The sequence below is a fragment of the Sander lucioperca genome, chromosome 4, assembly GCF_008315115.2.
Source record: "Sander lucioperca isolate FBNREF2018 chromosome 4, SLUC_FBN_1.2, whole genome shotgun sequence".
NCBI lineage: Eukaryota > Metazoa > Chordata > Actinopteri > Perciformes > Percidae > Sander > Sander lucioperca.
In genome coordinates, this window is record NC_050176.1 from 8,091,470 (window position 1) to 8,114,267 (window position 22,798).

The 22,798-nt window shown below is 41.1% G+C and overlaps 1 protein-coding gene across 3 annotated transcripts; it reads left to right on the forward strand.

Annotated features, from left to right (window-relative positions):
- The first annotated feature begins 2 nt into the window (after window positions 1–2).
- On the forward strand, window positions 3–21,348 carry ubn2a (ubinuclein 2a). 3 transcript variants are annotated; one of them, XM_036000371.1, is made up of 17 exons: window positions 6–1,901; window positions 2,814–2,930; window positions 4,018–4,119; window positions 4,939–5,049; window positions 6,425–6,528; window positions 9,093–9,654; window positions 10,920–10,990; window positions 11,375–11,504; window positions 13,297–13,403; window positions 13,611–13,721; window positions 14,684–14,827; window positions 15,276–15,326; window positions 15,456–15,498; window positions 16,227–17,756; window positions 17,876–18,083; window positions 19,411–19,479; window positions 20,556–21,348. In XM_036000371.1, the coding sequence occupies exons 1-17, from the start codon at window positions 1,599–1,601 to the stop codon at window positions 20,600–20,602; spliced, it is 3,810 nt and encodes a 1,269-aa protein (XP_035856264.1). In that variant the 5' UTR covers window positions 6–1,598; the 3' UTR covers window positions 20,603–21,348. The 3 variants fall into 3 exon arrangements, with proteins under 3 accessions (XP_035856265.1, XP_035856266.1, XP_035856264.1); XM_036000372.1 differs by lacking the exon at window positions 19,411–19,479 and having other exon boundaries at window positions 3–1,901; XM_036000373.1 differs by lacking the exon at window positions 4,018–4,119 and having other exon boundaries at window positions 4–1,901.
- The last annotated feature ends 1,450 nt before the right edge of the window (window positions 21,349–22,798 follow it).

The following is a 22,798-nucleotide window of genomic DNA, read 5'->3' on the forward strand; positions in this document are numbered from 1 at the left end:
TCTACATACTAACTGTAAGCAAGAGTTGAGTATGTAGTGTATTGACAGCAGTAAAAAGTAGCTGAATTAATACTAAAGTGCCACAGTGCCAGTAAAGTTCGGAAGACAACCTTGATGGTTCATTTTAAATTTGAATACAGCAAAATACAGACCAGAGCTATTGTCATTAACCTAGATTTATATTGATTTTGTCAGCAGACCTCACAATTATAAAATAAGAATTTTATCCCACTCTTTACCAGATGTTGGCTATGATGCAGTTATGTTGTTAACCAACTGAAAATAGGACAAAGAGGTGGATATTTAGCCTTTTTATATTGTTTCATTGTGACAGAGGTATCCACAAAAACGACCTGGAAACGCTAATGTGGATGCCATAAGCCTGATATACGTATACTGTATAGTGCGTACACAACCAGCGCTCCAAATGGACGCAGGATATGTAAGGCAGCCATCATGTTTTCACGTACCCGTAGTTAACAGCAAGTATATCTCTGGCTATACTGTAGGTGGACGCAAATCGTTTTCACACTTAAATGCTATTTCAAAATGTAGCCACTTTAGTATTCTAATTGTAGAAGTATTCTAAATTTTACTCCTCATGATTAAACTGATCATTGTTGCCAAAATCTGTGAAGTGCTCTTTCAATTGCAAATTTGGCAACTTGGCAGAACTGGCTACATTGCACACAGGGCGGTAGGTGGGGGATAGGGGCCCAAAACCAAACTTTGCCCTGCGTCTTTCTAACAGGTTAATCCAGCTATGGTTTCTATCAAAGAAGTAAAGACAATACAAGCATCAATGTCAAATTGAAATGAGTTCACTAAGTTTATTGTAATAAGGAGCTGCTACACTTAAAACTGAATATCAACAGGTGGTCAGTAGTGCCTGTAACTAAATCAGCTGTGTTAGGCTGGCTGACAAACAGCCAACCATCTGGCTTGCTTTCTTCCGTTTAGGATTTGCTGTAAGTAACGTTACATTGTACATTGAGTGTGTGCTGGTGCCATTGTAGAAAAATGCACAATTCAGCATTTTCCTGAATAGACATAAAGAAAGGCTTCAACTGAAAGCTGTCGATTATCGATATCTGGATACACAGCGTGTGGTGTATGTATCCCACAGCCTGTCCTTCACTCAGACACTATATAAAGGTCATAATAGAACTGGCAGTGTTGTTATTATCGCCTGTTGTGACAGAGGCGGGTTTAGGATCGGGGCACGCGGTGATTGGACGTGACGAGCCCCCCTGTGTCACGATGCTTCAGTTTTGTGCGTACGCGCAGGCGCAGCGACCCCTCTCTTCTGATATTTTATTTACTCCCGAAACCCAAGATGGCTCCTGTGAATGTCTCGGTCCCATAGCAAATTGAGGATGCAAGTAGCTGTCGTAAATACAACTTTTCCCCGATCGTCGCATCCCCTGGAGTTCAATTCGTATGGTGCGGAGGAGGCCCTAACATCCGTCTAGGCATTGAGCAGCCGTCGGAGCTTCGCGAAACCTTCTTCAATCCACCAATTTGGAGTAGTTTCGCGAAGTAACGTTAGCTCGTCTCCTCGCTGTCTGTCCGGAGAGAGGTTCAGGCAGCTCATCCAAATGGCCGAACCGAGAAAAGTGCAATTTGTCACCCTCTCGGCCTTCGCAGCTGGAGCAGCCACGGAGTCTAGGAAACGCCGGCTGGAGGACGAGGCCGACTTCAACTTCGGTGGAGCCGGGGAGGTCGAGGCAGCGACCGGGGCAGGGGCTGCTGCCAGCAACGGTCGTCTCAGCAAAACCGGCGACAGGGACACGGCTGTAGCTGAGAAGAGGGCGACGGTGCGGCTCAACCTGTCCCTACCCGAGCCTGACGACCGCTCCTCCGCCGAGTTTAATTATGGCGAAATCATCCAAAACCTCCAGGTAGGATCTCCCAGTTTGACTAACATTACCATGCCGGGTGAGGGTGGTTATGGAGTTCATTTTATTTGCTCTTGCAAGTGTTTGTGTGGACTTGTCATTGCTAAGTAAGAGGGGGGGAAGTGCACCTTGTCCTTCCGTGGACTGGCGTGGTTGAAACTGACCATTAGTACGACTCAACACAAAAGACAGCAGCAGTTTTTTGACCACGCAGCCAGCCAGTCCACTCTGTGCTTTGCAACTTCAGTTGCGCTCTATCAAAGTGTAACGTTAGCTTTTTATCGAGGGACCTCCTCTTTTTAAACATGTAGAGATAAAGCTTATCTCGTGCTGCTTGCTACCTGTGTCCTGTTCACGCAGGCTTGCCCAGCAACAGCCCAGCCACACAGCCATTACAGCACTTGGAAATGCCACATGCAGTTTGGCCCTCTGGCTGTGGGTGATAGATGATAGAGCATTGCTGATGGAAGTACCAGGATGTAGCATGGGAACAAGGCAAATGTCAAAGCTGAGAGATAAGCTCGCCTCATTTTGATACTGTACAGTTTGGGACAATCCAGTTTTTGCTATTATGTTTTACATGAGTGGTACATTGGGGGGATGAAGTTTGCAAACTACAGTATAATTAAATATTTCTTATTTTTAGTACAAACGGTGGCCTTGCCAGCACCATGTTTAGCCCTTTATTTGTTTGTTTTTGTTTTGGATTAAATTATTTACAGTTTGCTGCAAATATTGGGATAATGTAGGCTATTTATATTTTACTGATTTGGACTTTTATTCTAGGTTTGAACATAGTCAGGTTGTGTTCCAGTGTGAGGGCCCAAGGCACTGAAACGGTCTAACCAAAGCTCTGACATCTGATTATTCCTGTTCATTATCTTTAATATGAATGTTTTTCATCATTTGTTCCAGGCAAAGAATAATCCTCCAAGTCTGACTTCAGCCCACAATCCCAACGACCCCTTTGACGATGACGAGAGAGAGCGGCTCCAGGTTGAGGCCCTGGCAAAAAAGTTTGAAAATAAATATGTGAGTTTTTCATTTGAAGGGTTTCTAATTTGATCATCTTAGAATTATAGCCTGACCAATACTGGATTTTTGAGGCTGATACCAATATTGACATTTGAGTTTCAAAAATCCCACAATGATATAGCACCCGATGAACACAAAACATAAACAAACATGAGCGGGACATTTTACAGTTAAAAAATCAATTGTGTATATATATATATATATATATATATATATATATATATATTACCAAAGATAGATATATATATATATATATATATATGTCTTTGGTAATTCTATACTGCAATTTCTTGTTACTTATTGTCAAACACATACGACAATACCACTATCTACAATAAGCTAATATCACTGATATATTGGTTTAAATTGGTTTGTTAAGTAACTAACTTGGTATAGTCAAGTAAATTTAGTTTATATATACCAAGTAGAACAACAGGTGACACCCTTTATCCTTAGATCTGTGGGAAAGAGGGACTAAGGGACAAACCTCAGTAGCGACAGAGACAGTTGTGCATAATGTTTAGTGATATTTTTAGTCACTTATTGACTGTTGCTATAGCTTGACTGAAATGGGATATTTGAGGCAGATATTTGAGAATTTAAAGTATCCAATAACATTGCAATGGCTTATTGTTTTTACATTAACGCATACGATTAAACATTTTTAATAGACTTCCCTTTTTTGTTGTTTTGTTTTTAAAGAATGGTGGCTGAGATCTGTACTGAGTGACATTTTACAGTTAGTAACCTAGTCAGTGCTCTCCAGTGGACAGATTATGTAATGGAGAAAATGTTTCTGAATGACCTGAACACATCTTTGGCTTTTCTTTAGTGCAATTTATTTCTTCTTATTGGCCAACATATATGCCAATAAGAATATATCTGTAAGAAGCATGGTCGATTTAATCAGTCAGGCTGTAGTTGCCCATAATGCCCATAAAACAGCCACGTGGAGAAAGTGAGGACATTTTGTAATTCCTTACTCTAAACATTTTAAGATTAAGGTTAGAATAAATGTGAGGATTTTTCATGTGAATCAAAATTAAAACTTAATATTATGTAATATTTTTAAATTATTTTTCAGGGTAACACAGAGAAGAAGAAGAAGAAGGACAGAATGCAAGATTTGATTGATATAGGTTTTGGCTACGACGAGACAGACCCCTTTATTGACAACTCAGAAGCTGTGAGTGTCCCTTACTTTATTAATAATGAGGTGATTTTTCACCTACGGTTATTGTTTTTTCGAGGATGTCACTTTCATTTTGTCTCCCTTTAGTCTTTATAATAACATTGCACATGGTTCTCTTCTCCCTCATTATCTGCTGATCAATTTGCTGTCATCGTCACATTCCTGAACTGCTGTTCTTGTGTTTTGTTGAGGTAGACTTTATTCCTCTGTGGTTAAATATTTATTTCCTGGCTTGATGTTTCAATACTGTGCATTCAGCGGCACTTCTAAAGATAGACGCTTGTCCCTTTTTAAAACCAACCTGAGACTACGGTCTAAAATCATCCTCATGACTCATGCATACGATGTACGTCCTGCTTGTGTCCACACAGGGACATGTAATTGTTTTTGTTTGATACTGTTGGTTGCTCAGTATTCAGAGGATATCACTCTCTGTCTGACTGTAATTGCTAGACTTATGCTCTTTTTATGGAGTCTCTGCCAATATATATATTGTTTTGTTGTTTTGATAGCTGTCCTCTCTGCACTCACAAATTGTCAGCGCCTGTTTGACCCTTTTTTCCTTTTGTTTTGACATGCTCCGTGATGGAAAAGTTTTTCATCTGTGGCCTGGAGGGATTCATTTTTTTTGTGTGATTTTATTTATTTTGATGCACAACACGTCATCCGTTTTCACTGACCAACATAAGAGGCCAGGCTTATTTGTAAAATGTTACCAAGAAACATTATCACAAAATCCACTTTTGTTGTGTAAGAGGATTTACTGTTTTCTCTGAAGTTATAGCACACACTGTTTTCTTTTATGTTTCTCAGTATGATGAGCTGGTTCCTGCCTCTTTAACTACAAAGCTCGGGGGATTTTACATCAACACTGGCACGCTGCAGTTCAGAGCGACCTCCGACTCCGAGGGCGAGGAGGACAAGGTGAGAATACCATAACACGTTCATAACGGAACATGAAGAAATTGTTATATCAAAATCACTTTCAGGCCTCGGAAATGGTTTTATTTTTTATTTTGATGAGTTTATTTGACATTGTGAAAAAGTGCATGAAATTACATACTAACAAAAATGATGATGTGGATGACACAAAGTCCAAGACTTATTGCCATTATAATTCTTGATGTAAATCTAGCAAAGATGCAGGAATGCAGGTGGCCTAGCAACATTATACTACCAACAAGCCAATACATTACATACTTATGTTATCACCATTAAAATAACTCCAAGTCAAAGCCTCAGAAAATAAATGACATACAATAACAAAAACTACGATGATAAGCTCATACCTTCAAATTGTTGCTATTCTGTAATTAATAGCTGCTTATATTTTGATATGCAAAGGTAACTTATTCCAATCATTTGCACTACAAAACCTAAAGGATCAAGTATCAATGTTGGAAATATGTAAAAGAAAAATAAAGATATGTCTTTCTAGGCCATGCACGTGGCATGGGTCTAGGGGTGGCAATGTCAATTGGTCCAGACTGAAATATCTCAACAACTATTGGATGGTTTGGCACAACGTTTTTACAGACATTCATGGTGCATTGGAAGATAAATCCCAATGATTTTGGTGATCCCCTGACTTTTCCTGCCTTTGCTAATTGGCATACGTTAGCATGCTAACATGCTAAACAAAGATGGTGACCATAGTAAACATTATATCTAATTAACATCAGCATATTAGCATTGTCACTGTGTGCATGTTTGCATGCTGACGTTAGTATTTAGCTTAATACACCCATGTGTGTTAGTACAGCCTCACAGAGCTGCTCATGTCTTGTTTTTATAGCACTGCTGATAAAACAATTCTTGATCAGCCTGTGTCAAGTTCAGTGAGGCAAAACACAGTTGGACACTGTGGACAAATGGCAGTCTAGACAATTGTAATGTGTCATAGTAGAAGTTATAAATTATGTTTTTAATTTGACTTTAAGAAGTGTGATACCAAACCATGCTTTATTCAGTAGTAAGTTTTCCTGGAGAAGAGTTGTGTGACGTATATATTTTGGTAAATATTTCTAGAATTTTGCTTGTCCCTTTGTTCGTGCAACATATGACACAGCAGGATCTCAACAGGCACATGAATGTCCTCCCTACAGGAGCTTGATTTTCATTAGTTTTAGTGATTCGTGATGTAGACGTTATCTGTCACCACATCAAGCATGCACGCTCACTCACACACACACACACACACACAAACAAACAGAAGCACAGTGTGTGTTCCATCGATTTTCACTGTGCACTGTCATCTTCTGCTTATTTGAGTTAAGGAGTTTATGTTCTCTCGTTTCAGAAGCTGAATGACAACAAGGAACAGGTGATTAAGAAGAGGAAAAAGAAGGAAGTGAACAATCTGGAAGAGAAGAACGCGAAGAAGAACAGAGGACCTCAACAAGGGTGAGAATCATGGCAGTATAATATTACTGTCTGTGTTTATTTTTGTGGTTGTCTTGTCTAAGTTGGTTCATGTGAAGGAATTTTTTAGGTTTATGTTAATTAAAAGCTAAATACAAGTAAATGTCTCCTGAGTAGCTAGCAAGCTGCCTTATCTCTCGTAAGGAGGCCATTACTTTCCACGGATCTGTAAACTAGACCTATAACAAAATCTCCCACTTAATCAAATTATTCATTACCGTTAAGTCAAGCTATTTAAAAAAATGTGTCGCACAGACACTGTTATCTAAATGGACATGTTTCTCTACTGTGGTTGAAAAGTTAACCTTTTAGACACCAATTGGGCTACTGTGAATATGTGATGACGCATTTGTCCACTCTTTACGGTGCTTATAATCCACCACCCTGTGTGACATTATACTCCTGTGCTTTTCTGCGGATCCTATTATACATCTATCATGAGGCAGGGATGCTGACTGTGAATTGCTCTTAGTTGGTGTGACAAGCCAACCACCTTCCAGGAAACACTCCATGATCCACGATTTGATACGCTCAATACTTTAACAAGCTGCTATTGCCATCGTGCCATTATAAAACAGATTATGTTTATGTGTTTGTATGTGTGTCAGATCTTTCAGAACATACTGCAAGTTAACCCCCACAGTTCCTCCTCCCACAATTCTCAGTCGTCTTCTTTAGTGTGTGTTGATACCTCAGTTTGCCAGTGAAAATGTCTTCTATTTGTAGCATGGGTTTCATTTATTCTTCATCTTGGGCTTTTTTACCTCCAACTTCCCACTTTTCGGTTCCTCTTAAATGGAACCGAAATGGTCTTTGTTGTTTGTTTTTAGGATCTCAGATTTGTTCAGCGATTCAAAAAGGTCTTTTGTTGTGCCTATTTATGGTCATGTCAGTCAACCAATTAGAGCTTAGTGGGCAGGACTAATAATGTATCCCCATTATTAGTCCTGCCCACTAAGCTCTAATTGGTCCTCTTCCTACATAGCTAGCTAACTCCATTAATGAAAAACCGTAATAGAAAAATGGCAAGAAGCGTGGATGCGATTGACACAGCTGTTGCTTTAAGTCGAATTTTACAAATACTTAATACTCTTAAATGGACATATTTATGTGATCAATGTAAAAAACGAACACCAAAATAACAATGTAGCATACCTGGAGTACTCCAGAGACCCGTTTCAGAAAGCATGTTTGGTGAAAACTCTGACTTTGTTAACCCTGAGATGAGGGAAACTCTGGGTTTTCTGTTTCAGAAAGAGAGGTTAATCAAACCTGAGAGAGAGAGAGAGAGAGAGAGGGATAATTCCAGCCCGTTTCAGAAAGAGAGGTAACTTAACCTCAGAGTCAGTTACTATGGTAACTGAGTCTGTCAACCTAACCTGGTCGGGAGCAGGTTTTCTTCAATAACCCTCGAGACACAGTGCTCTTTCATTTCCTCATTCATTCATTCAGTCTGTATCAGGCGCATTTTAGCGAAGTTTTGTCATTGCATGAATAAAAAAATAGGGTTGGTTTATTAACCATGTTAGGCAGACTATAAAACGTTTTTTTTTTTTCTGAAAATATGGCATTTCCTTTTGTCGACAATCCCGTTGATGAAGAAGCTGTATTATTTCACAGGAATTTAAACACACGTCGGTCGATGATATTGAGGCCTGACTAGATGCATTTTCATTTACAGATAACTACCTATTTGAGCGGAATCATTTTTCTTCACAGTCCATCAGATATGTAGGCTTATATAACCATATCTGTCCTCATATCACTAACGTCACCCATCGTGGACATGCTCTTACATCCCAGCAGATTCTTTGTGTCGCATTACATTTTTTGCAAACAGCAGTTTTTCTTACAACATTGGTGATGCAGAGCATATTAGTAAAGCCACTGTATAGCAAAGCGCCGTCAGAAGAGTGTGACTCGCTCTGAAACCATTTTTTTGTAGTGTTCCCTGGACACAAACCAGTAAGAGCCATTAAAAATGAGTTCCACAGGATTGCAGGTGAATGATGTAAACCCTTTGAAATAAAAGATTATGAATTATAATTCTGTTAATGATTATGCTGACACGCACACGCTTAACTCAACTCAAATCAGCTGTTCTGGAACCGAAAACTCAGTTTCCCATCTCAGGGTAAATCAACTCAGAGTTCAGGCTTAGACTCAAAGTTTGTTAAACGTCCTTCCTGAAACGGGCCCCAGGCACCGGGACACTGTGAGATGTAAACAGTTTATCAAGGTTTCTGATCATTCTCTGTTGGTACAGAACATAGTGACTGAAATGTTGACACATCAAGACACAACTGCTCACAGATTATCAGAAATTGCTAACTGGGTTTCCCCCATTTCCATGTAAACGTAATATCCTGAATAATCAAATAATCATTAACTTGGATGCTAAAGTTTATGTACGCATACTTAATGTCAGGCTGAATGAATGAAGTGAAACTAAATGCTGAGTCAGTCGGAGGCATTGTATTGCCTTTCATTCAAAACATCAAAGCATTTTGCTAAGAACAAGGCATTGCTGTACTTTCCTCCAACAGAGCGACACCCCTCAGTCTCCACCGGCCAGAGAAGAAGAAGAGGAAGAAGCTGATGAAGGACTCTCTGTACCTGGCGGCCATGCTCCGCCGCTTCACCCGGGAGAAGGAGGAGATGAGGAAACGACACCCAAACATGGCTCACCCCGGCCTGGTAGGAGGTGTGGCTAACAAGCCCCACTCCACCAACTCAACGAACCACCTGTTAGCCTCTAACTCCACCCACTCACAAGGCAACACAGCCAGCAACGACTTCTCACTGGCAGACCTCACCTCGGACCCCGCTGTAATGTCACTGCTGGGCTCGGCCAATGAGAAGGAGCTGCAGGATCTCCTAGGCGACCTGGACTTTAGCGTGTTGGACACTGACCAGCAGCACGTCATGGTGGCGGCCAGGGAGAATGGCATTCTGGGAGTTGGTGTTCCGGCCCCTAAAGCAGCAGCAGGTGGAGGTGGAGGAGGCCAAGGGCGAGGCCTGGGTTCTTCCAGCGGACTGTTTTCTCCTCCTCCGCTGCCTGATGGACTGCCTGCTCCTCTTATTAAACGCATCGAGGACCTGCGGGCGGTGAGTCAACTGTAGCCTGTGTATGGGCGGCTGTAGTTACATGTGAAGATTCTTTACTTAAGTTAACCACAAATGCCCATCAGCTCAGGAAGTGGCACAAAATGTTTGTTATTTTTTAGTCCAACGAGAATAGTCTCTTTTCAAGCATTGGAGAAACATGGCTCCAAGCTGAACCCTGAAGCTTTTTATGGAACTAAAACAGCAGGGTTGGCATCACTGCTTTTTTAAAGAAGTTCTTATTTTTTTTTACTTGTTGCTTTTATATTTTGCAGCCACAGAGTCCATCCGTAGCAGAGAATTGTTCTTTTGGTAACAATGTAAAGAGAGGCAATTGAAAACTATGACTCAAGTGAAGTATACAGAGGTGAAGAAGAGAAGAGTGAGGAGGAGGGAGGCAGAAAAATGAATAAAGAAATTGATTTTTTGGTTGCTTTTAAAGATATGGATAAAGCTTCAGAGATTCAACATTAGTAAAAAGTATTTTCTTCTAGGAAATTCATTAAAGGAAGCGTCACTTAGGTCACTTGACCTGTAGTTTAAATTATTTGGTCTGGCCCGAGATAAAAATGTTCATGTTTTTAGTTTATGTCCGTTTTTTTGGTTTATTTTTCTTAGCTGGTCGTCACACACGCTTGCAAGGAAATAGTTAATCATGAGCAATGCTCGTCAAGACTGTAACTGCTTATATGTTATAAATGGACAGGTAAACAACAGAAAAGAGGCATTTTGTACCTGACTTTTACGAGAGGATAGTTTATTGTGTGGCTGCTATATGTCTTTCTTGAGGGAAATGACAAAATACAGAGCAGGACAGAAACACAACACATGCTGTTGTAATAAGCTCATACTTTCTAAATGATCAGGCCAATAAAGACACTTTTGTGCACTCACTTTTTAATGTTGTTTAAACCATGCATATTACTACATGATGTTCATTTACACAGACCAGGAGATCCTTGATGGTTCCTGTGGTCAACAGGTGGATTTAACAGTAGTTTCTTTTTAATTCATGCTAAAATTACTGCCTCCTGAAATATATGGTTGTTTAGTCTGCGTTCAATTGACGGCTTTCACACCAGCCAAAAAAAAGCATCCTTAGAAATTTATGGTTAAAATTAGAGTCAGGTGAAGGTCCGTTTCAAGTAGAGGATGAAATGTGTTTCTGTTGGTACAAAGTCCTCAAAGGCACCACATCACACATATATGTATTTTGTACTGTATGGAACAGTGCAGCTGGTATGCTGACTCAGTCTTTTCTCACACAGGCCTCGCGGCAGTTTGATCAAGAGGGGAGGAAGAAATTTTTCACCTTGGACATGAATAACATTCTCCTGGAGTGAGTAGGACAGCTTTTAAATCACTGTCAGCCAAATCCCAGCTCACTTTCCTCCTCCCTTTCAGTGTTTCTCACTCATTTTCAGCAGATTTCCCTTGACACCTCTCCTGCTGTCTTTGTGTTTTGCTTTCTCTCTGTCTCTCATTGTCTGTGTTAGTGGCATTCTTCTCATTTCCATTCCTCTGTTTATGTTCACCCTCCTTTCATTCTGTGCAACTGGTCTTTATTCTTCTGCATTGATCTACCACCTCATTTTTATTCTGTCTCTCTGTATCCCACCATGTTTTTCTAACTTCAACGCCATAACTGTCCATCTTCTTGATCTTTCGACTTCTTCTGTATTTCACAATCATGACTATTTCTCCCTCCTCTTCCTCCTCTCAGCATTGAGCTGCAGGTCCAGGAGCAACCTCCTGAGGTGCGATCAGGCATCTACTCGCACATGGAGGCATTTGTGCCGTGCAACAAAGAAGCCCTCCTCAAGCGCCTGAAGAAGCTCAGTCTCAACATCCAGGTGAGTGAGGCTTATCTGTGGAGGAAGTGAGAAATGCCCTCGGTTTAAATTGATCTAGAATCTGATTCACCTTTTTGATTCCTCTGTGGTCATTAAAAGTCAGATTCAGAAAGACGCTTCTGTACATGTGCAGTATCAAACATAATCACAAAATATTTTTTGGTAAACCTGTGGAAAACACTCATCATCAACACACCATCTAAAACTTGCAATCACAACAATAACTGCACTTCAGGATTTAGGATTCTTCAAAGAACTAGTTTGTATCAAAGTCGTCCAACCACATCTGAAGGCAAAAGCGTCCGTCGTAGAGAGGGGTGAGACATAATTGTCTGAAAGGGGATGATGGTGCACACCTTGTGGACATGGACAGTCTCCTTCAAGGCATTAAAACTGTTTCACTCAGTTGAACACATGAAAAGTGATGGTTGTGGTGGTTGTGTGAAGAATGAAAAAGGAGGATGCGAGTAGTTTAGATCCTGCATACTTTCACACCTCTGCACACCTGGCCAATTGCTGCGTGAAGTGGGTGTACAGTTGGACTGTTGTTTACAGAAAGTTATAACAACAGTTATAATTTATTACAGCAACTTCTATTAATAATAACAAAGAGTCAACCTGATACAAGTGCAGGCTATAACCTTGTAATTAATACATGAACTCTGTTGTTGTTTTTTAAATCTATAATAAAGAACATTGTGTCATGCATTGTGTCAGAAATAAGACTATAACAAATTGTCATTGGTTGACATAAAAAGAATGGGAACTAAGCCATCATAAGTGCAGCCTGTAATTTTTATATATATATATATATATATATATATATATATATATATATATATATATATATATATATATATATATATATATATATATATATATATATATATATATATAACTGGAAGTGGAACTGTGCTGGGAAAAATTCAAGTACCTATTCCATTTCGGACAAAATTTCGGATGAAAATGATCTAAGACGACAGAAACTATGAATCTTCTAGTAGTATCTCTCACAATCCTCTGTACATCTTTGCAGTAAATGGACGTTGAGGTTGTACAGGATCTGTACCTTGTTTTTCTACTCATTTAACTACTTTCTATTTGTGTTTTTATTGGTTTTACATCATACTGGTGATTTGTTATGGTCCCTTGTGGCTTATTTGGCCACACACTGGTTCTCATCTGTGACCACAAGATTATTTGGGGATTTTTCATAACAAACAAATCAGGGAAGCAACAACATATTCCAAGTTTTTCCCTCAACTGTCTGATTTTCAGCAATATTTCTGAGCCTTTGAGCTGTTTCGTTCAGCTCTTGCTGATCCACTACTTTTTCCACATTATTTGTGCTTTTTCATATAGCTTTTAATCCTCCACCATCTTCACTGCTTCAGTTGTTAATATGCAGGGATCTAGTTCAGTGAGGGCTGCCACTGAAAATGGGTTTCTAAATGTCTTTTGTCATAGACCATTAAAGTTGCATTGTTGACAAAATACATTAACATACTCCCTCACTCTCTCCCCCTTTGACTCTTCCTCTTGATGCCCCTGCTTCTTCTCTTTTTTTTTTCTCTCCCTCCTCTACCATCCCTTTTTACCTTTTCTTTGTTTCTTCCTTCATTCTTTTTCTTCTCTCCCACTGTTGCTTTCCTTCCGTCTTTTTCCATTCTCCTCGCTCTGACCTTAATTTTCTCCCTCAAACTTTTTTGTTCCCCCCCACTTTTAATTCCTTTTGTTCTCCCGTTGTCTCGGTCTTCCTCTGTCCTTAACACAACCACCCTTTCTCTCACAGGATGATCGCCTACGGACGCCGCTGTTAAAGCTAAAGCTGGCAGTGTGTAGTGTGATGCCAGAGCAAATAGCCAGATACAACATGGACTGCATGGCCAAGGTTGCAAAGTAAGTACATTTTTTTGTTTTTGTTTCAGAAGACAGGCAAGTTAGAAACAAACAGGTAAACTAAAGCCCTTGTAACTGAACACTCACACCATAAACCTATGTAGTAATTATTGCTAAGATTATACAATAGTGTTAATTTAAGCTGTTGGTTTGTAAATGTATGCATGTTAATTTACATATTACTGACTGTGTGTGTGTGTCCTGCAGGCAGCAGTCGGAAGAGGGGGATAAGAACGGCTCAGAGGAAGAAGATGAGGAAAAGCCTGGGAAAAGGGTGATGGGCCCACGGAAGAAGTTTGTCTGGGATGACAAGCTCAGGTAAAGATCCAGGACTGTCCTGCTGGAATAGCTGGCTGGATGGTGTGCTACGTGTTTGTGATGCTGCAGGTTTGACTTTGTATCCTCACTCATTTTTCTCCTACCCTGTCCATTGTCTTCATTGTTGCATCTATTCTCTTGCTTTCCACCGTTGGTGTCTAATCTCACTCTCTTCACTACATCATGCAATAAAATTAGTTTGTGATTTTTAGATGTGATTTTTGGCCTAAAATATATGTAATGTATACACCTTTAAAACAGTACTCCACAGATTTAGCATTGCACTCAAAATGAATGCAACAGAACCAGATATCCTCTTAGTATTCTACTCATTCTTCTTCTTTGTCAAAACCTGGTGCTTACATTACCCCCAATGCAACTCAACCACGGACAGTCTTTGGTGTGTTATGCTTGTTGCGGCTAATGTAGCCTCGAGCAGAGGAGTGGGCTACAGAGGTCTGGTAAGCTCACATCTTCACTTCAACTCCACGGCCCCAGATTTTATTTATAACTTGCAGTCCTCAGATACAACCATCGCTGACTCAAGTGACATCACTTTAGACAATTTATCAGACGTTGCACAGCTTCCTCTGGAGCCACAAAAGGCTTTGGACAACTTTTTTCACATATGCAATAGTACTCCCCAAGACCTGTAAACAGACTTTGATGTGTAAAATCTGTGAAGTTCCCCTTTAAAATTACTGAGGAAGGCCCTGAATTTTGTGCTTGCAAAATTGGGGAAACCATGAGTAAAGAGTTAGTGTCCTAATGTAATTACAAAAACCTTGGGACTGACTCACTGCTGCTTTTCAATCATTTGTTTTCATAACAGTTTCCACATTTTCAGGAGGTCATAATTACCAAAAACAGTCTCCTCAGTCATTATGTGCTCAACACCTGCAGCCAAATTTAGATTTTAATAGCAAATGTTCCATGTTGATTGAACATTTGTGTTTGTGCAGGAACCTGCTGTGCGGCTTGGTGCGAGTGAAGCTGAGCTGCTACGAGATGGAAAACCAGTGTTCTCTGTCTGTGGAGGACTACCTCAAGGCCTTCTTAGATAATGAGGTCAAACCACTATGGCCCAAGGGCTGGATGCAGGCCAGGTCTGTGTGTGTGTCTTTGTGTTTCTGTGTTGTTGTGCAATATGCAATATATATATATATATATATATATATATATATATATATATATATATATATATATATATATATATATATATTGCATATATATATATCAGCTGGAGAACAAATTCCTTCATGGTGCGAAGACAATTACTGAAACATGTTCAGGGTGAGAACAAGGGAGTTCACCTTAAAACTCGAATTACGTTTTTTTAAAGGTGTCGCATGTTTTTCCCTACTTGTTAACTTAAATAAGTAATATTGTGTTAGTTCTCAAATCTTTACCTCTATGACATCCAGTTACAGTGATGTTCTTTAAACTCTGCGAACTTGTGCATATAAACTCACTTGAGAAATGTAACCCGACATTAATCCAGCCATTCTTGTCTTCTGGCTGTGTGTTTCTTACCGCTGTGTTTCCTCTGCTCAGGATTCTGCTCAAGGAGAGTCTTTCTGTTCACAGTCACCTCACTGGAAACCTGTAAGTATTTTCTTTATCTCACACAGGTCATGTTTCCTCAATAACAACTCAGGGGTTTCTCCGAGATCGGGCTTGAATGCAAAATGTAAATAGAAGAGGCTAAATATTTGCCTGCATTTTTCCATACAGAGTCAAGAGGAGAATGGTGCCTGGGCCCAAGGCCAAAGCCAAGGTGAGTGACAGCTCAGATCATGTACTCTACATTGTTTCTAAAAATAGCTAGCTGAATTCGTTTTTTAAACCCACAATGATAATTAAATCTGAAATCATTTTCCAAACAGCATTCTATCATGAGGCAACAATATAATATACTGTACTCACTGCCTCATGATGTGTCCTGGCTGCTAGTATCATATTTGCTCAGTTCTGAAGACAGAATTGTTATTTAATATAAATTTCATTTTATATGACTGATACAACTAAAAAAAGATCTACAGTATTTGGCGTCTGAAGTGTCATATTTTATTATTTCCATGTTTTTATCTTTGTTATTGTTGTATAAAAGCTGCTGGTATTCAAACAATAGCAGGGGCTTAGCCATCATTAACAAATAAAGGCCAGGTAAAAAAAAAAAAAAAAAAAATACCACAGCTCACATGGTGAATTTAGAGTCCTGTTATACTCTCCAATCTGCAGTTCCGAGTTTCACTCTTTTAACAGAAATAATGTTTCATAATTATAAATGGTTTCTTCGTTTTGTGAAATTCATTCACATTTTTTCCATCCTTATATACCGTACTGTTGAAGGATTTACTTATTTGCATGTCGCCATTTTGAGTCTTTCATAATTGTAGTTTGTTTTGAGTTTGCATTGGGGGAACAGGGGGAATAAAAAAAAAGAAAGGCCTGGTCCTCTCTGCCTCTGAAGTTCTGACACTGATCACAAGTCTTCTGTTCTAGGAGGGTGTTTGGATCCACAAATCACCTCTCACCATGACCTCCACTCCGTCTCTGCCCGCCTCCGCAGTAGCGCTGACCTCTAACCGCCAGCCCCCCTTCTCATCTTCGCCCCCAGAGCCCATCTGTCTGTCAGACTCACTGGATGAGGATCTGACTGCTCCCTCTCTGGACTCCATCTCCCACGCTCTGGCCCTCCTCAACAATGCATCTAAGGGCATAAGCCTCTCAGACAGTCCCTTGTCGCCCCCACCCCTGCAAATGGCCACCTCCTCACCTCCCCCCGTCACCCCTCACTATCCCTCAGCCTCTCAGCTCTCTGCCTCGATCGCATCCACAACGCAGCAACATTCCCTGTCTAAGGTGGAGAGCACTCCGCTGTCGGCTGCGTCTGCTGGGAACTTGCCAACAACAACGCTACCAACCTCCTCTTCTACCTCCTCTTCCTCGTCTCCCACCGTTTCCTCCTTGGCTCGTGTGCAGGCAGCAGGCCTGTCGCTGGCCTCCAGGACGGCAGGTGGCCCCTACAGCCTGATTAAAGCATCTGGCACCATGGGCCAAACCCAGACTCAGAGAATTGTTACCATGGCATCATCCAATCACAGGCCAAGCTTGGTAATGTGTGGGAGTGGAAAGATGCATCCACACCCATCCCCGTCGCCTCCGAAGCAGCGGCCTCCTCCCACAGCTTCTCCTCTGCTGCCCCCCCATCAGAAGGTCTTTGTTAACCCGGTGGGCATGCTGGGAGCTATGGGAGCCCCTCAAGGACTGGCCAAGAGCAGTGCCAAAGGCAGTAGCATCAACAGCAATGGCAGCGTGAGCAGCAGCATCACACCTTGTTCCTCCCCCTCCTCACTGTCCCGCTCCAACTCTACCACCCACCCTGGCCTGCAGTCCTTCTGCCCTCCCTCCCCGGCGGCCTCCTCGCCATCCCCCACCTCCCATACGTCACACTCCTCTCAAGGTAAATCCCACACACACCACCACCACCACCACCACCAGGCCAACTTCATCACGCCCATGCAGGCCACCCTTACCAAGTCCTCCCATAGCAGCAACTCCTCTCCCATCATCAAGCTCACCCCTCGGCCTCCTGCGCCCACCCCACCTCCCTCACCCTCCCCGTCATCCTCGCCCTCACACCCGCTCTCCCATCAGATGATCCCTAGCCAACAGCAACAACACCAGTACTCCCCCAAAACCTCCAAACCTTTTCGGCCCCCCTTCAGTGTATCGGGTGGCGGGCAGGTGAAGCAGACGCAGGGCAGTTTCAGCTTCGCCGGAGGCCAGAAAGCTCAGTCCACGACGAGCAACAGTAGCATCAACAACAACAACTCCATCAACAACAAGGGAGTGATATCAGCTCTCTGCAGTCGCCCAGACAAAACTCCCCTGTCTTCTGCATCTTCAGTCTCAGCCAACCACGGGCAGAGGCAGAGGGTGGTGGGCGGGGCTCAAAGCTCAAAGACCGGAAACGGTTGGGCGGCTTCAGGAACTTTGGCCACGTCCTCCACAACGTCACACCTCTCACAGGTTAGTTCCTTTGGGAACAAGAATATTGAAGAAAAACATTTTATTGGACAATGGAGTTACATTTCTCAATAAAAGGAAACATTTTTTATCTCCCTTTTCATTGCATCTTGTTTCTGCAGGTATCAACAGCAGGCACTTCCCTGCTGGGCAGCCCCTCAGCTCTGCCCCTGGGCTTTGGGATGTTGGGAGGCCTGGTGCCCGTCTCGCTGCCCTTTCAGTTCCCCTCGTTGCTCAATTTCAGCCCACCTGGAGCCCCAGGGGCCGCTGGCATGGGCTCAGTCCCCAGCTCCAACTCAGGATACACCCTAGCACAGAGCGACCTAATGGGTGAGTTGGCACACAACTTGTGAAAGCATTTTTTTCAGATTTGTTGCTTAGCATTGATTAAGAGAAAAAAGGGAGTTATATTTGTGATTTTAGACAAAATAATTCGGGGGGGGAAGCACATCAACATTAAGGGACACAAAACGGACACAGTTGAACGGTAATAGTAAAACTTCTTGGCTTTATTGTTTTAAAGGATAATGTTGGTGATGTACCATCATTTTAAAAAGGAACTCTTAGATGTGTTTTTAATAGTTTTTGGACAGTGCAGCTCTATGGCACAGAATATTAAGCCATGTCAGGTTTTGGATACACAGACAATACTTGTTGAATCAAATCATCATTGTTTATTGTCTTTTCATGGGATTTGTTGACAAAATATAGAATATCACCTATTTTTAGTTTTATTTTTTTAATTAGTTTTTATTAGTTTCAAAAAACATTTTAACCCTGATTTTATTTTGTTTTTGTTTTAATGATTAGCCTCATGAATATACTTATATAGTATAGAATATACTTGCAGCTGTGATTATACAGATGAAGAAGGCTGAACGAATGTTTTTTGTATCAAAATTGCAATTTAAAAGATTGCAGTTTACGTCACTTCGACCGTGCCGTCTGCAAAGAGCCCGCAAATTTAGTCAGCTGTAGTTAAGCAGTTTAACAATTTAAATTATCTGTAAATTGTTGTTAGTTTTTTTCAAATGTAACACCCAAAAAGAAACCCATTACAAGCAATTCATCATTTTTATGTTTTTTTTTCTTCTTTCCATAGAGAAATAAATTTGACTATGATTGGTACAAACTTGGTTTAAAACTATACAGGGCTGAAGTTTAAAATCGCAATTTAAATCACAACCGCAACATTTGTCAGAACAATAGAAATTGATTATTTTCCTCAACTCGTTCAGCTCTATATGAAGTAGAAGAGGATGTGTACAGTATATAAAGCAGGATAGAAAGTGATATTAAATGGGAACCATTTACATATTCATAGGTGTTTTAGTCCAGCCTTGTGTATGTTTGTGTGTGCGCTCATACTAAAGTGTACCAGCAGCACCTCCACTGTGCCTGTTGTGCTCCACATCTCTCGCTGTGACCCTCTCGCCCGGTCTCCATTTTGTTTTATAAACCACCGTCTCCCTCCTTTGTTCTCTCCATCTTTTGTGTCTGTCCATCATCTCAACCTTTTGTACCTCGCTGCCTCACTTTGATCCTCTCCTCTCTCTTGGTGCTGGTCCCCCCCCTTCATATTTTCCATGTTCCCCCTGATTGTTGTTGTTGTTGTTGTTGCCTTTTTCCCTCTCATCTTCCCTCCATCTCTCCTCAGATCTGTATAAGAGTCTCCAGTCAGGGTCGCAGGCAGCCCTACCTCCTCACTTGCAGCTTGCTTTCTCAGGTAATCTGCATTCCTACTCCTCCTCTTCATCCTCCATCTGTCTGCGTCAAGACAACCTGTCGTCCTCTCCTCGGCTGCTGTGTTGATTGCTCTGTAACTTCCTGCTTGCTTCAGTATATTTGGTGTTTAGCATGCAACGGGTTTGTCCCCTGTAGTTGTAGCAAAATAGACTCATGTAGTAAAGCTACTGAAGTTATTCAGGGATATATTGTTGTTTCAGTAGTTTGCAGAATACATAGTGATGATTCAGTGTTTTTCTGTGATGTACAGATGGTTCTTTGATTTGAGAGCAGCAGTCTGATTAACATGTGAAACTGCATTGCGTGATTTGGCATAATAATGAAAAATTAAAAACATTTGGTAGTTGATGTCTCAGTGACATGTGGTTTGAATTCTGTCCACCATGAATGTATGTAGCTTCACCTGTGGCTGAATTCAGTTCAGTCTCACTCAAGTCAAAGAACCATCTGAAAATCTAAACCAGGAGACACAAACTCAAACACAGCTTATCCTGTTCTACAGCAGCCTGTTGCACCAGCTCACTGTGTGATGAAGTCTCTCATTGCCGGACCTATCTCCACATGTATTATTTATTCTCACTTGCCTCTCAGGGCTACTGTATTACGCAGATTGTACAAGAAGAAAGCTTTTCCACATGGAAATTCAAAAAAAAAGGGTTGCCAGAGCTTGTTAAACTTTGAGGTGGAGGCTTTCAGTGCACGTTGTATACATTATAAATATTACATAATGAATAGTCTGGATCAAAGGAAGTACATTTCCAGGATAAAGCCTGATATCCCGCGCATGAGCCGCACGCCCGATGTCAGGCTTTACTCCTCACCTTCCGCTTTCTATGTCTTGCCGTTCTCAAAATCTCTTCGCCACGGAAACAACAAACTTCGAGCTAGCAAGCCACACTCTGAAAATGACAAGTTTTGAAGAAAATTTGGATCGTGCAATAAGGCAGGCCTTCTTTGTTATTTCAGGGAATGATTGTAAAGATTTACAAGGAATGTTTATGGCATTTACTATCTGATGCCAGAGTTGTTAAAAAATCTCCCATCCTCTCATCTCAGATGCAAACCAAAGCCAGGGTGGAGACATGAAGAGGAAATCCCACTGACCAATAAAGGCGCAGGAGGCCGACACCAGCGGGGTGACATCACAGCCTCCTGGACACATCTACCAACAGGAATCTTCACTCTGATGGACTGACACAGTGATGTGGTATGAGGGAGCGGGGCTCCACTGCCTCTTTTAAAATGGACCTAAAGGAGAATCCGTTTATCCTCGCTACAAGTGGCAATGATGAATTAATTTAACTGTATTTTCTAATGAACCGGGTATGAGAACAAGACTGAGTGAATGACGAGAACACTTTTATTTTTGTTCAGCTTATTTTTATTTTTTGTCAACATGTTTACATATGACTGACCTTGATCACTGTGGAATGAGTGTGAGTGAGGTGGTGGTACAGATGAGAGTAGTAGTACGCTACGTAATATAATTTGTATTTAAGCTATTGTGGAATAACAGGACTCTTGTTCTTGCAGTACAAAAAGAAGAAAAAAAACAAACTGAGTTATGAATTTTTATTTTTCTGTCTTTTTGGGAATCGTTGTGTCCATAGAAATTGTATTGTTGGTCACCTCTGCTCCCACAAATGACTGTTAAGTAGTAGCTTAAATTAATATTGATAAATTATTTGTAATTTACACAGGGACAAAAGTGTGTGTGTGTGTGTGTGTGTGTGTGTGTGTGTGTGTGTGTGTGTGTGTGTGTGTGTGTGTGTAAGCGAGCCGTGAGGTTGTTTTGAATGTGTGTATGTACATAAAAAAAAAAACACATACTGTTAATCTTTCCAGATTATTCTGTATGAATGGGTAAAGCCGTATATCCCCTTTTCACAATAATGAGCGAGTGTAAGTTTGATGCCCCTCTCTTGCTCAGTGTGTTTTTGGTGCTGTTAAATCACACTGGACCTTTTCTGGAAAAAAGACTTGAATCGAAAAAGTTTTGGGCTCCTCTTCTGAAGAGGCGAGCCACCTGTGAGAGAGGGGAGAATCGTCAAGATTGTAGCCTACTTGAATTGTTTTAGTTTATTTTTATGTGAGGTAAGATTTTTTTATTTACTTTTTCTGCTTATTGACTCAAACCAACTTAATATAACTCAAACCAACTTAATATAACACAACGCCTTAGTTTGTATTGAAAAAGTATGAAAAAGATCTATGCAGGACTGTAAAACGCTCAATGCAAAAGTGCAAGTCGTCGCTTGGCTTTCAACCTCTACTCCACTTTCAATGCATTTCTGGAGTTGTGAATGTTTGTAGATGTTATGTCACCATAGACTGTAAAAATAGAGGACGTAGCATCCGTGATGTTACCCATTGGTTTGTGGACTGCCGTTTTGAAGCTTCAAGTTTGGCAATACAGGCGTCACCGTCGACGAGAGGGTGGGTCTGGGGGAAATGACGCGGCCAAGCCAGTGTTTATGGTTGCAATGGCGCTGCGCTAAATACTAAACAGGGAAAGTTGCTGATTTTCAACCCTTCTGAAGCGAATCATGCAGTGGAGATTTACCCACGGGTAAACGCGGACCTCCATGTACTGCCGCCATTTATATTCCAGTACGGCAGTACAGAAAATTGGCAAACTTTCCCTTAAGTTATCAGCTAGGGGTAGCTAGCTAGCTTAGTTGGCATAACGCTGAACAAGACATTTTTAGGTGACCAAATGTTCCAATTAAAAGTGCAGTAGGTAAGACTTATAAAACTACCTTTCTGTCATATTTGCTGAAACTGACCCTATGTTATAGTAGAACTACATGAAGCAGGTAATTAAAAAAAATCCAGCTCCTCTGGCCCCACCTACAGCCTGTAGGTTTTGCAAAAATCCACAGCTCCCTGTTCAGATGCACCAATCAGGGCCAAGGGGGGGGATGTTAAAATCTTTTGGCTAAGTCCTTCCCAGTCCTACCTACAGCACCTTTTAAATTTAATGAAGTGAAAACACAAAGTGAGAGGGTCAAAGTTTAAGACGAAAACACGAACTGCACCCAAAAACAAGTTCACGGCTATTTTAATGTACACAGGGCCATGGATATGCATTGCTAAGCCTCTACCATGATTGACAGGTCGGCGTGTAGAGCATCCCCTGATGTCAATTTTCAAATAAATAATTTACAAAATGAACATCATGATGTATTGAAGACTTGAAAGTAGCGATTTAGGCCATAAACTTATTATGAAAATGTTTACTGAAGTAATAAAACAAGTGAGATGTAGGGTCATTTTCCCATAGACCTTTATAGAAATGG

Bases quoted from the DNA above. Each gene is read 5' to 3' on its own strand.
- ubn2a (XM_036000371.1), top strand. From the start codon at position 1,599: ATGGCCGAACCGAGAAAAGTGCAATTTGTCACCCTCTCGGCCTTCGCA. The intron at 1,902-2,813 runs GTAGGATCTCCC...CATTTGTTCCAG, and splicing joins AAATCATCCAAAACCTCCAG to GCAAAGAATAATCCTCCAAG. The intron at 10,991-11,374 runs GTGAGTAGGACA...TCCTCCTCTCAG, and splicing joins ATGAATAACATTCTCCTGGA to CATTGAGCTGCAGGTCCAGG.